The sequence below is a fragment of the Gracilinanus agilis genome, chromosome 1, assembly GCF_016433145.1.
Source record: "Gracilinanus agilis isolate LMUSP501 chromosome 1, AgileGrace, whole genome shotgun sequence".
In the NCBI taxonomy this organism is placed as follows: domain Eukaryota; kingdom Metazoa; phylum Chordata; class Mammalia; order Didelphimorphia; family Didelphidae; genus Gracilinanus; species Gracilinanus agilis.
Genome location: NC_058130.1, coordinates 55,940,562 through 55,955,340, shown reverse-complemented (window position 1 = coordinate 55,955,340; position 14,779 = coordinate 55,940,562). Strand labels below are relative to the sequence as shown.

General features: G+C 44.6%; 1 protein-coding gene across 4 annotated transcripts in view; it reads left to right on the top strand.

Moving 5' to 3' along the window:
- VGLL4 (vestigial like family member 4) overlaps positions 1-14,674 on the top strand; it is a 162,390-nt gene extending 147,716 nt beyond the window's left edge. For 3 of the 4 annotated variants that reach the window (XM_044666205.1, XM_044666054.1, XM_044666136.1), the window contains 3 exons: positions 9,142-9,358; positions 13,195-13,318; positions 14,298-14,674. In XM_044666205.1, the coding sequence (XP_044522140.1) occupies positions 9,142-9,358; positions 13,195-13,318; positions 14,298-14,569 (613 nt within the window). In that variant the 3' untranslated portion in view covers positions 14,570-14,674. Of the gene's footprint in view, positions 1-5,642; positions 5,670-9,141; positions 9,359-13,194; positions 13,319-14,297 lie in introns of those variants that run through there. The other variant, XM_044666279.1, reaches the window with a different exon arrangement.
- The last annotated feature ends 105 nt before the right edge of the window (positions 14,675-14,779 follow it).

Below are 14,779 nucleotides of genomic sequence, written 5' to 3'. Positions count from 1 at the left end.
CTTCCTATTCTCCCTTCCAATCTGCTGTTCATACCTCCTATCAGAGATCAGAATAGTCCTTATTAATCATAAGATCTGGTCACTGTCACTCCTCTACTCGGGTACCTTTAATGATTTCCTCTCACCTCCCCAGAAAGTTTAGATTTCCTTCTTTGCCTGACATTAAGGGCCTTCCACAACCTGGAACCACCATATCTGACTTCATTTCCCCATGCGTGTTCTATTCTTCTCTGACTGCCTGTTTGCTCAATATGTTCCTTTTCTTCAAAATGGTCTTTTTCTTTCTAGTTGCCCGACCCATTTCTATCCATGTTTTAAAACCCAGCTTACCTGCCACCTCATTCCTAAGCCTTTTTTTTTTTTTTAAAGTAATATCCATCTGGAACTCTGCAAATAGTCAAAACACTCAATGATGGTGTTTTGTTTTTTTTTTTTAAACCCTTGTACTTCGGTGTATTGTCTCATAGGTGGAAGATTGGTAAGGGTGGGCACTGGGGGTCAAGTGACTTGCCCAGGGTCACACAGCTGGGAAGTGGCTGAGGCTGGGTTTGAACCTAGGACCTCCTGTCTCTAGGTCTGGCTCTCAATCCACTGAGCTACCCAGCTGCCCCCAATGATGGTGTTTTGAATCTGACCTGGAGCCTAGCCAGGGCCATATCCTGATGTTGCATCCTAGATGTGAGTTTGGGGAATAGGGAGATCTCAGTTGGATCCTGGCTGTGAAGAACTTTCTTTGGGACCCTCGAAAACCCTTTGTTTCTAAATTTGTAAAATGAGGCAGATGGACTAGAAGAAGCTACTTAGTGTTTTTTGTCAGTTCCTGGTTTGTGGCAAATTTTGCTGGTCTTAGCCTTTACTGCTACCAGCTCTTTTCCCCCTTCCACACATTAATTTTTATAGGTTTTTTTCTGAATTTAATGAACACTAAAAAAGAACACTTCCAGCTTGTTTAAGAAAAAATAAAACCCATAATAAATTCTTTATGTTACTTTCAAAGCTGGCCTGTGGGTCTCTGTTCCCTTCTGAACTTTCTCCATTCTCTTTTGTAGACAGTAGGGCAGCACCCTGCCTGTGTTCATTCCAAGACCCTCCCTCAGATGTGAGCAAAACTTGCTGACCTCACATCTAGGAGCTCACTCTCTCCCTGCTCCTGCCCTTCTGCTAGGCAGGGCAACCTTTGCCCGCCTCCTTAAAAACCCTATAGAAAGTAAAAGTGAAGCAAAAGAGAGCCTTTACAATTGACTGTGGATAAGTGAAACTGCAGAAAGCAAAACCTCAGATAAGGGGGCCCTCCTGTATTTGAAAATAGACTTCAATGACCCCCTTCTTTGGTTCTTTTTTAAAAAATAAACTTTTATCTTCTATCCTAGAATTGATACTGAGTATTGGTTCTAAGACAGAAGAGCAGTAAAGGCTATACAACTGGAGTTCAGTGACTTGCTCAAGGTCACCCAGCTAGGAAGTGTCTTGAGGCCAGATTTGAACAAAGGACCTCCCATCTCCAGGCCCGTTTCTCTATCCCTTGTGCCACCAAGCTGCTCCTCTCTGTTTTTGTTTTTGTTTGTTTGTTTGTTTTTTTAGCAACATTGTGGCTGGTTCCCCTGCCCCCCCACCAAAAAAAAACACAACACACCACAAAAAAACACAAAACACAAGCCTTATAGTAAATATGCCAGTCCAACAAAGGAAAATCACCCATTTGGCAGGCCCAGAGATGTGTGTTTGTCTCATTGTGCAGGCAGAGTCCGGCTCCTCAAGAGGGTAGGAGTGGGCTTCATGGACTCTGCAGTTGTGGTTGGTCATTGCATCCATCAGACTTCTTAAATCTTTCAGAGCAGTTTGTCTTTGCAGCCTGTTGTTCTTGTATAGATAGCTGATGTCTATTCCCTTGGGTTCCAGTTCTTTGCTTCAACAGAAAGATGGTATTTCTTAAAACCTACCCACTTGGGGGCAGCTGGGTGGCTCAGTGGATTGAGAGCCAGGAGGTCCTGGGTTCATCTAGCCTCAGGCACTTCCTAGCTGTGGGATCCTGAGCAAATCACTCAACCCCCCATTGCCTACCCCTTGCCACTCTTGTGCCTTGGAACTAAATGTACATGACTGATGCTGAGATGGAAAGTAAAGGTTTTAAAACAAACAAACAAACAAAAACCCTACACACTTAAAAGACTATTTTTTCTTCTTATTTCGCCTGGTTCCTCACCTTTGACTGACCCTCTAGCCCCCAAGGAACTCATTCTGGAGCTCTGGGGTTTGATATCATTTGGATTGGGAAATCTTGCTTTAAGCTCTCTTCCAACTTTAAACTGTTCTGTGATCTGGGGAAGATGAGAAGCCCCTAAGCTTCCCTGGCATCTGAAAGTCGTATAGGCAGTGATGAGTCAGCTGCATGCATCATGGACTGGTGAAACTTTCTTATCCCTTCTCAGAGTAATATTTCTAAATTTATAAAATATAATACATAGGATTACCCAGGAAGCCAACTATATTGGAATATAGTTTTATATATATATATATATATGTGTGTGTGTGTGTGTGTGTGTGTTCATCAACCCTAGGTTAAGAACCTTTGGCCTAGAATTAGAAAAGACCTGAAAGGCAATCTGATTTAACCCTTTTATTTTACAGATAAGGAAACTGAGGCCCAAGTGGAGCTAGTTAAACTGAGATTTCCCCAAGGTCACAGAAGCAGGGTTGTACATTCATAAATAAAGGATTGGTACTAGATGAGTGTCTGCAAATGAAGATCTTATAGGAACTTCATCGTCGTTTCTACAAGGAGACAACTCTGGAAGCAGATCAAGAGTTGGTGGGTTAGTAGCACCAAAGAATAGGTCCAGAATTTGATGTCTAGATGGAGAAATTGAAAGGTGGTGGTCATATGGTGTAGAGACTGAAGGGACTTTATGGAAATAGCTTCTTATTGTCATTATCATTATCGGCTGCCTTTTGGCAGGGGTTTGGCCTGACTATAATTTGTATAATTCTGATACTTGACTGAAAAAAATTAAGTTTTCAAGAAGCAGTTAAGTTTTGTCAGCTGATTAGTTCTGTGACCATGGGCAAGTTATTTAACCTGACTCCATTGTCTCATCTGTAAAATAGGGATATGATAGCAACAGTAGTAATTACTTCAGAGGGTGATCGTGAGGTTTAAATGGAATAATGTGTGTATAAAGTCAGCTGCTGCCTTTGTTATTGTCATAAATGTAAAACTTCTTGGAAGGTAAAAAGATCCAAATAAATGCTTTTATCTGGAAAAAGAACAATAAAATTATAGTCAAAAAATGATAAATTAGGTAAACGATAATAGTCACGTTGGATTTTCTTCTCTCTTCTGGGCACTTTTGAGAATAATTGGTGATGTTGGTGATAGTTATTTCTTTGTGCTTTTCATACTATGGTCACTGTGAGGTAGAAGAGACAATTGGTCTGGAACCCTGAAACAGAGTCAGTCTTCTCTACCTTCTTCTCTCCATTCCCCCGCCCCCCCCCCCCCCCGCCTTGGTCCCTGAGCACAAAGAGGGGTTTTCCCCTCTGTTTTCTGTTAGCTTTGCTGTTGGGACCCATTGATAATGGTCTGATGAAATGGGAACTAGCCATGTGTACCAAAGCTTCTTGCCCCTTTTCCAGTCTTTGTTTTATGAATTAACCTGCCAGCTGAAGTATTTAGAAGTCTAGCTTTCCCTCCCTCCTCCACCTTCCAAATCCAGACATAAATTCAACAAACACTCATTTTGTACCTACTGTGTATGGTTCATAGTCTAGTCATTTATTGGTCCTGCTCACCCTAACCATTTACGCACACACCCCTCACACTCCACTGTCACTAGTTAGTCCTGCCCCTCTCAAGCCTTAGTCAGAAATTGGCTAAGCCAGTCAGGAAGTCCAGGATGTTGTAGCCTATCCAAGATGTCCTTTGCAACACACCAAAAGGCTCTGATGCAAGAGTTTGGGAAATTATTAGCCAATTAAGAAGGGGTGGGGGAAATGGGGTAGGGGAAGGATTTGGAAGCATTATAGAGGAGATGATGATTAACTCTATGTAACGTAAAAAGAAGAGGTTTTAGTTAGAATTCCCAAAGGCTAAGATCATATTGAAATTGCTCTGAAGTGATACCTCTTCCAAGAAGACTTCCCTGATTAATGCCCTCCTAAATGAAATTCCTATAAATTCTTCACCCAACACCAAGTTCCATAAATTAACACATAATATTAACATTTTGTTTACTACAATGAGTATTTAGGTTCCAGTCAGAAGAAGTGTGGACAGATCCTGCCTCTGACTTTTACTACTAACGGGAATGTTGGGCAAGTCTTCACTTCCTAGAGCTCAAGTTTCTTTAGCTATAAAATGAAGCAGTATAGCATACAGAATACTGGATTTGGAATCAGGAAGACCACAGTTCAGATCCTATCTTCGATATTTTTCCCCCGTCACCTGGTCAAGTCATTTAACCCTTGTTTGCCTAAGTTTCTCCTCTGTAAAATGGGGATAATAATAGTGTTGTGAGATACTGTTTATAGAGTACTTTGCAAAGCTTAAAGCACTCTGTAAGTGCTAGGTATTATTATTAATTATGATGTGCCCCAAACTGATACTAATCACAGCTTTATAGTTTGCAAAACATTTCCAGAAGCCTATCAAGAACCTTGTTAGGTGGGTAAGTGGATATTCCATTTAATAGTATTCCAATGAATAAGGAAACAAACTCAGAAGGACAGTGATTTATAATAATCTGGTGATGATCCTCAGCCTTGAGCTGCTGGATCATGTGGTGATGGACACCGAATGCTGTGAGAGTTGAGAGAAAGGGGGGGGAAAGGAAACAGAGGGGCTGAGAGAAGGAAGTGGCTGGTAATCGCTTATTTTCCTTTTATGTAAAGTGTGATGGACAACGGAGCAGGGCAGTAGGAAGCTCTGGCTCTGCAGCTTTTTAATGGGGTGACCTTAGACAGTTTGCTTATCTGGCTTCGGCTTTCTCCTCTGCAGTCTCATAGGGATGAAGCTCCAGTGGATGGATGGAGCCTATTGGCGAGCTTCAAGGAGTGACATGTGCCAGTCCCCTGAGGATGCTTTCTGTTCCTAGGGGAGAGTAGGCTCTTAGAAAGCAGCTTTGAATAATGCCCAGCAGTGGATGCAAATAGATCAGTAACTTTATTGATGACGGAGAGGAGGAGGGAGTGGGAGGCAGCTCTTCTTTCTTGGCTCTGTTCCTGGTGTCTGCCCGTTTCCTTCTGCCTGTGCCCTGGCTCCTGGGGCCACTGCCACTTTTCCCAGTAGCTCATGCCTAGGCTGGCTTCAGAGTGGACATTGTCACAGAGGCCTTTAATTCACTGCTGCCAGCAGAAGCAGGCGTCCAGAAGAGCTAATCCGTTGCCTCAAAATGGATGCTTTGTGTAACGTGGGTGCCAGTCTGTGGGAAAGACAAGGAACCAGGGCTCCCTCCTGTCCTGTGGGGGGGGGCTCTCCCCCATTTGGGGGGGAGCACAGTGGCTACATTCTACAGGAGTGCTCGGTCCCATGCCACTGAAAAAGAACCCGCCAGCATTCTTAAACAGCCCCTTCTCCCCCACCCTCCAACTTCAAAACTCTTCAGACTGGTATTTGCCACAAAGAGTTAATGAAACTGCCATGTCTGATGCTTAAATTAAAACCCAAGGCCAGTGTTGAAGAGCCTGCCCTGAACTCTGAACTCCAGGTATTTGCTTAAGGAAAGAGAAAAATCTCATTGGAATGAGAATTGCCAGTGGTTGCGGGGTTCTTTCTTCCTGTGATAGATACGCTTACCGTTTGACTGTTGGGATTCTCTGGTCTTTCTGCCAAAGATTGTGGACATTTCTGATTTCTCAATGCAGAGAGTAGAGTAACATATTTGGCATAGATTCCCTAGGAAACTTGGTCCTGGAGGGAAGTATACAAAAGCTGCTCCCTTCAGAGGGCCTCTCCTTCCCCCCTCCTTTCCGTTTTCCTCTCCTAAAACATTTGGCCAGAGGAGCCTGCTTCTCCGGGATGGTGTGAATGGAGCCGGCTCCCGGCCAGTTTGCCGAGTCTCCGCTTTCCAGGTGGTAGGAGAGCAAGGCTACCTCTGGGGCGCCTGGCTAACTTGCTTACCTTTGAAGGACTTCAATCTGGGTAGTGCTAAAGCATTGTTTTTAATTAGCAAACTTTATTTTTAACCAGAGGGGAGCAGACTTTTATCTCTCAGGCAGGATGTGTGTGGTTTGGGTCTGACATCCATGGAAGCACATGATGCTTGGTAAGCGCTGGAGCCTCGGTTATGATTCATTGGGGAGAAACATGGAAAACAATGTCTGTTTTTGAGTCCTGGGAACCAGGAAAATGAACCAGCAATGTGAGCAATGTATAATTTCGCTAAAATTAACCTATGACTTCTTGAGCTTACTTTCCTTCTGGGTGTCGTGTCCTTCTCTTATTGGTCATCGAGGCATCGTGGCATTGTTCTTTGTCTTCGGCTCACGAGGTTGGCTCCCCTCCCCAGTCACCAAAAAACCCCATTCTGGCACTCAACAATTCCTAGTCCTTGCAGGTACGCTTCTATTGCTGTCCAATGTACTTCCCAAACTTGACATTGGCAGAAATCTGGTCACTGAGTTCCATGAATTTACTTCCTGATCATTGAAAGTTCATCTCTGGAAACAGGCAGCTCATAGGCATGGCTTTAGCTAGATGATTCTGGGGGGTTTAGGATCCATTTCCTCATTTGTACAAGTACAGCAGGGGCTCGCTTATCTGGTTGGTGAGATCTCTTCCAGCTCCGGGATTCCCCGAGATCTACCAAGTTTCTACCAAGGGGGCCATTGCACAGAGAAAAAGTATATCTTCCTAGGAAAAATGGTTTGCTTTTTCTTTCCAAGATGACTTTGGGCTTTCATCAAAGTGGATGCGTGTAGTGCCAGAGAAGCACGTGTACTCACATGGGCCCTTCCCACATCAATGGATTTTATGTTTCAGAGTAAATACTATAGTACAGTAGATGCCGATTTATCTCGCATTCTGTCAGTCCGCCCACTCTTCACAGGCACTTTCGCACATCTGCTCAGTGTTGATGTTTATGAGGAGACCCCCAGTGTCTCAGAGAAGCATCCTGCCAAGCCTTCTGGACCCTCAAAGAAAGATGAAATGATAGCCACGTATTTTCAGGGTTGAATAAACTTAATGCTCATATTCTTTGAAAGTACCCATATAAGGGGCATCTGTGTTAATGCTTATTAACAAGAGTATTAGGTTAATTGGAAATTTCTATTCCCAACCATATGTCCATACAATTTAGAGTCCAACTGAGGCCAGAGGAGGGGAAATGACTTGCCAAAGCTGCATAAGCAGAGTCAGGGTTTAAACCTCAATCCTCTGCCCTTGGGTCCAGTGCTCATTTTAAAGTACCATCTTGACTCTGGGCTGGGTAAAAGATGAGCTAGCCTACAAGCACAGTTACACCAACACTCTTCCCCTCCTCCCAGACTTCCTAATCCAATTCTACATTAGCCAGAGAATAAAGAGAAAACAACATCAATAGCAGTAGTATGCTTATGTGTCAGTGGGTAGGAATGTGGGGTTTAAGGCAGGAGATTATTCAGGAGTTACTGAGAATCAAGAAATGAGAAGATTTTGCTTCTGTGTGAGTGCTTCTGCTTGAGTCCTCATGGTTTATTTACCAAGAGATCCTAGCCCATGGAAATAGTATAAAAAACTGAGTAGCATAATATTGAGAAAACAGTATTCTGTAGCACCTTGGGTTTTGCAAAATACTTTATGCATATTAACTCGTTTAATCTGTATAACTACCCTGTGAGGGTATCTGTTATTATCCCCATTTTACAGATGAGGAAACGGAGAGAGACATATAGCTAGTAAGTGTCTGAGGTGGGATTTTTTACAGGCAAAGCAACCGAGGCAAGCAGAGATTAAGTGACATGCCCATTGTCACACAGCTAGTGTCTCTGAGGTCAAATTTGAACTCTGGTCTTCTTCAAAGCCCAGCACTCTGTGCACTATGGTGCCACCTAGCTGAAGAATGAAGCATTCTTTTTTTTTTTTTTTTTTTAAACCAGCCAATGTAGGAATTTGGAGACTGCTTATTTGTTACAGTGGTTTGTTTTCCTTTTATTCTTTCCCAATGGGAGAGAAATATAAAGTCTTCTTAATTTAAAATTTTAATTAGAAAAAATATAAATGTAAATAAGACATTTCATCATTGATTAGAGAAGTGCAAATCAAAATAGCTGAGGTATCTTCTCACAACTATCAGATTGGCAAAAATAATAAAAGGCAAAAAGAGTAAAAAAAGAAAAAAGAGTAAAAAGAAAAGAACAAATATTGGAGGAGACACTCATATGCTGTTGGTGGAACTGTGAATTGATCCAACTATTTTGGAGAGTAATCTGGAATTATGCCCACCAAAGAGTTATAAAATGGTCTTAGACCTTTTAGACCCTTAGACCCAATAATACCACTATTAAGTTTGTTTTCTAAGGTGACCAGGGGAAAAGGAAAAGAACATGTACTAAAATATTTACAGCAGCTCTTTTTGTGGCAGCAAAGAATTGGAAAATGAGGGGATGCCCATCAGTTGGGGAATGGCTAAACAAGTTGTGGCATACGATTTTGATGGAGTGCTGCTGCACCATAAGAAATGAGCAAGTTAACATAAAAAAACAATGTGGGAAGACCCACATTGAAATAATGTGGAATGAAACAAGCAGAACTAAGAGAACATCACATACAGCAACAGAAATATTGTTTAAAGAATGACTTCCAGAGAAAGAGCTGATAAATGTAATAAATAAGACAGTTACTTACACACACACACACACACACACACACATCTTTTTTGTCAAATGATGCTTTCTCTTGTGTGGGGAAGGAAGAAAGGGAGATCTCTGGTAATTTTAATGTAACAAACAAATTTGAAAAAGGGTAAAGATTTGCATGAAAATCATCAAGTCAACAAAAAAATCTAGGTTTTGAATGACTGATCACCTGAGTTTCCTCTTCAGAGTCCAATAACAACAGACTATCAAGGTGGTAACCCCAGATGCTACTGTGCATGTGTCTTTTAGTATCATAACTTATTGTAAGTGCCAAGTATTGACCTTCATGTATCCATGTTTCCTTACCAGAAGCAAGAATGGGGATTGCCGGAAAGAGCACCGGGAGAGAAGCCGTAGCCCCATTGAACGTGCTGTGGCTCCCACCATGAGTCTGCATGGCAACCACATGTATGCTTCCATCCCCAGCATCACCATGGAGCAACCTCTTGCACTGACCAAAAACAGCATGGATGCCAGCAGGACAGTTGGCATCTCCCCAACATTGACCCCTGTGGAACGCCAGCAGGTATGGCACAGCATTCTTCTGAGAAGGCAGCCATGGGCTTCCCTAGACTGTCTAGGAATGCCTGGAGATGATCTTTCCAAATGCTCGGGGATGTCTGTGGACTTGGGGCTTTGCTTTCTGTTTAGGATGGTGTAGCTAGTCTTCAAGTGACAAGGGTTAGGGTAGAGATCAGGCAAGGGGTGTGTTAGGAAGAAGAGTCAGATGGATGTATGGTTAGGGGTTAATTAGACAGACTTAAAAAATTACGACAACTCAGATTGTGCTGCTTTGGCAGTTGGGGAAATGGGATAATCAGAAGCCCTTTACACGTAAAACCACTGTACAGGCTTGACTGCTAGTTCACCTTGTCACTTGAGCCATTTTCCTTGGCTTCCATGGGGCCTCAGTTTCCTCATTTGTACAATGATGGGATGGCATCACCCAAGCAATGCCTTCCGTTCTAAAAGTCTGGTTGGACCTACATTTCTGAGCTGAAAGTGAGAGAAGGGAAGCTTTCAGGAATTTGTTCTTCAGAGGATGTTGTGAATAGTATGGAAGCATCTTAAAGGCCTCAGGAGGGGTTGTCTAGTCTTGGTTTTCATGACCATAGAAGAGCCTGATGTGGTATTCATGGGGGCACTGTGGCAGATACAAAGACAGAGAAGATGTGCTCTCCTTATGTGGAGTATACAGCAGGCGGGGGATTCCTCCCCTGTCCTGGCTCGCCAATCACCAAGCATTTTTTTTATCCGGGACCTTCCGAGGCTGGGCACCGTGTGAGGCATGGGGTAAAGCTTGCCCGCTCCTGCTCGAGGTGGACAACAGTAGCCAAGAGTGCAGAACTCTTGTGTGTGCTCAGCATTCTGCTGGAATGGTTTTTTCTTTTCCTTTTAAAAAAACAACCAGCTATGCTACAAATGGTCCTCACTTGGACAAGCTTTGGCTGCCTCAACAGTGCTATCCAACCTAATGGCAGGGCTGCCATTTTTACAGAGTCAGCTTTTCCCTCCTGCACAACTTTGGCTCATTGATGACTGAAAAGGAAAAGTCCCTGGTGTCCTGTGTGAGTGGAGCCACCCGTTCTAGACTGGTTGCCAGCCCTGACCCAATTAGACTGTTCTCCTCGAGGCGTTTTTCCTAGTCTGCATCCCCCTGACCTTCAGCCCTTGCATTGTTCATCTATTTCCAGGGACTTGCTTTGGTTTCATTTATTTGACTACGTATTTCCTGTGACCGTTTGGCCCAAGTGGAAATTTAGCAAGAAGTGATATAGGCACAGGGAAAATACAAGAGAGAAGCAGCTTTGGGGCCAGGATTTTAGCTCCCCGTCACTGGGTCAGGGAGGACAGGCTGTGCTGAAGGAGGGCCAAAGGGGCCGACAACAAACAACTCCCTCTACAGTGTGGAAATATGACTGATGAAACAAACTGGGATAGGCAAGTTGCTTGAACCCTAAGATGGAAGTGGATCATGGAAGGGGACGTAGGTACATCGTGTCCTTAGGAATGGCAGCAATGGAAATGTATGTTGGACCTAGTGAAATGTGCAGGGAGTCCCAGGATGGGGTGCTTTGAAGGCACCATTAATGAAGATGAGATTGAATAAAGTAGTTTAGAAAAATGAGAAGTAACAGCAGGAGACTCCACTCCTTGCTGGAGTTTTTTAAGGCTGCCTAGGTTAGTCATCCATGCAGAGAAACTGCCTGGGGTGAAAAAACCTTGGATTAGAAGCCACCAGACCCTGGTGACCGCAGGCCATTGACTTGACCTGTTTGGGCCTCTGTTCCCTTATCTGCAAAAGGAGGTTGGACCAGGTCATCCTAGAATGGAAGATTATTAGAACTGACCCTTGAGGGCCCATTGGATTTATTTTCTAGTCTGCTGTCCCTTTCCCTACTCTTGCCACCCCCCCTCACCTCATTTTTAGAATTTCAGATTCCAAATGGGGCATGTTTTCAGTGGTGGTGGGAATGTGAAGTCTATGCATGTGTGTGTGTGCCCAAGCCTGCTAGGGTTCTCCATGGACTACCTCATTTTGCCCTGCCAAACCAGGAGAAGGTCACTGAAGAGGATTGCTAGGCTGTACCCCACAGAGAGAAGACTGGAGAATGCCATGGGAAGGAAGTCAGGTTATTCTCAGCCTTCTGGCCTTTGGGAGGAAAAGGTTTCATAAATAGGAAGACATTTTTAAAAAAAGAATATGAACAATTCAGACAGTAAATTAGGTTATAAGAGCATAAAGTCAGCTCAGATGTTGACCAAGGCCAGCCATTAGCAGCAGTGCTTTCTTTCTCTTTCTGGCCAAGGCCCTGTTTTGTATTCTACAAAATATCAATCTCTCCTGAGCCCACAAGAGAAGACAGATGGCACAGCCTCTGAACGAACGTAGACGGAACTTAGAGGAGTTACGTTCACGTCCATAAACAATTCAGGCACCCCATCCCGATGAGATTTTGCGTTATCTGACCATACTCAGTCCTTTGACTTCTTTTTGATGTATCCTTGGGGAAGCAACTGTGCCTTATTTTCTTCTCCTTTAAAATGAGGTGGTTGAAGTAGATGATCTCCCAGGGCCCCTCTGCCTCTAAAGCTATGACCCTGCCATGAACATGCCTAATGCAGCGTAGTTGTGCACACACCCACTACATCCATGGGTACCCAGGAGCTTGGAATGATGCTGTCATTGGAGTTTGGTGGGATGTACAGGCAAGTGTGTACACATGCACCTTTGACATGTGTGATATGTTTCATCAAAGTTAGCTGAGGGATGAATGTATAGCCAAAGCCCGTTCCAGGCTGGCTCCAGTTTTTCTTCGGGGGCCCACAAGTGTAACCACAAGGGCCTTTGCAGCAGGGATTTCTTTCAGAGACTTTTAGACTGGAGGCTCTCTATACTCCTCCCACCACCGCAAAAGGCTCCATGGGAAAGCTGTGCACGTCTTTGGGGGTAATTGCAACCACAGGAGAAATTTTGACTTAGCCAGGCTACATTGATGTGGAGGACTTCCTGATAGAGGAGAGATGGCTCAGAAGGGATTCATATTTTAAGGAACCCAAAATGGCAGCCAAGGATAGAAAAGAGAAGGCTGTCCCCTGCCAGGCCCTCCATAAATCGCAGCCTTCTTCCTGAACTGTCCAGATTCTTCTCTAAACCTGCCCACCCCGGATTTGTTCAGCCTGAGGTTTCAGACTCTCAGGTTTTAGCTGGGGAATAGAAAACTACTTAAAAAAAGTCTCTGTTTTCAAACTGTTAGAGAAGACAATACTATTCTTTGGCTTTGTAAAGTGGTGGATGGGCCATAGGAAGGAGAATGCTAACAGCTAGTCAGTTTAACTCGACAAACAGTTCACTATGTACAGTGCACGGGACTGGAGACTGAAGCTACCCTCTGGAAGGGATGGTGATGGTGGCTGCACTTATATGGTACTTTGAGGCTTACAAAGTGCTTTACAAATATTGGCTTAGTCTCTCCTCATAACTACCCTGGGAGGTGGGTGCAACTTTTATCACCATTTTATCTATGAGGAAACTGAGGCTTAGGAAGGCCTGGTAACTTGCCCTGCATCATAGAGCTAACAAGTGTTGGAGAGGCAGAATTTGAACTCATCTTCCCCCGACTCCACGTCTGGCACTCTGGCCACGGTGCCTCCTTCTTGCCTTTGGCCAGACCGGAGATCCAGAGTCAAATTAGCCATCTTCTCTCTTAATCCCGTATGAAGTACATCATGCCTCATCTTGGATGGAACGGGGTTCATTTCAGGTGGCTCCTTTTGAGGGGAGGAGGGAACAGCTAGCTAGTTGCTAGCATTTTTGCCTGTGAACTAACCTTTTTTTCCTCTTTTGTTCTGTGTCCTTAGAACCGCCCCTCAGTTATCACCTGTGCCTCTGCGAGCAATCGTAACTGCAACCTCTCCCACTGCCCTATTGCCCACAGTGGGTGCGTCTCATCTACACCAGCAAACTACAGGCGGCCCCCAAGCAGTAAGTGAACTCAGCTCTCTCCCCTTCACTTGGGGGCAAGGGGTGGGGGACAATAACAGATTGGCGGGGAGGGGGGGAAACCCTGTTGGTTCAGAAAGTGCCATTAACCTAGTTTCTAAATGATACCCCTGAAAAAAGTTCCACCATTTCTTTGTTGTTCAGCCCTACCACCAAGGATTTATTTCATGCTTTTCATATTTCTAGTCCCAAAACAACTTTATTGATATTTTGTTTCGACACAAGACACTTCCCAACAAACTTTCCCACAAAGTACATCCGCTGTGAACCACTGTGGAGCACTGCCTAATCCGGGGATTGGGAATGAGGCTTGTATCTTGTCGCCTCTGTAGTTCCCCAACTTTTAATAGAAAGGATCTGTGCTTTAATCTAAGGAGTGGGATCAACATGGTGTTCTGTTCATTGGGTACATCCATTGTACATGGCCTTAGTAAGCTTCCAGTCTAATTGGAGAACTAGGATAATTAATAAATGACTGATAATAGTAAATAACGAGGTGTCGAGCTGTGTGGAGTATAGGACACGAGCACTGTGGTCACCCAGAGGAAGAGGTGTGGGAGGGAAATGAGGGATGGTGGAGGAGGGAGACAAGAGAAGTCCCTGCTCTGAGATGTTAGAATCTAATCCAGGCAGGCAACATCAGCCCACCAGAGGTGGAATGTTTAAGGCCAGATGTAGGATATAGAGCCTCAGAAGTTCAAGGGTTCCCTGTGGGCTAGGCTAGTCAAGGATAGAAAATTCTAGCCCTTTTATCGCATATTTGGCTCCTCCCTCTGGAGGTTTTTTGGGATATTACCTGAGAGTCTGCTTGCTTTGACTTTCTAGTAGGCAGGTGAGGACCAAAGTTCTTCCTTAAATGATATATGGAGGAGATGCAGGTGGAGGGGCGTGGGGTGGGGAGTGGGCAGGAGCCCTTAGCGCAGCGTGGTTCTGAACATGTTCTGCCCGCCCTTCCTTCTAGCTACCACTGCATGCGACCCTGTGGTGGAAGAGCACTTCCGTCGGAGCCTCGGCAAGAACTACAAGGAACCGGAGCCCGTGGCAAACTCTGTGTCCATCACGGGGTCGGTGGACGACCACTTTGCCAAAGCACTGGGCGACACGTGGTTGCAGATCAAGGCTGCCAAGGACGGGGCGTCCAGCAGTCCCGAGTCAGCTTCCAGGAGAGGGCAGCCGTCCAGCCCTTCTTCCCACATGGTCAATCACAATCACTCCCCCTCTGTTGTCTCCTGAAGAGAGGACCGCCGCCACCTCCTCTCCTGGAGAACAAGTGAATCTGCATGGTTTGCCTGAGCTTTGAACAGTCGATGCTTAAATGGAAAATAGTGTGGGGATGGGGTAGGGGATGGGGAGGGGGTGGGGAAAGGTTAGTTTGCAACGTCTTCTCTCTCTCTCTCTCTCTCTCTCTCTCTCTCTCTCTCTCTCTCCTGTCTCTTATACACA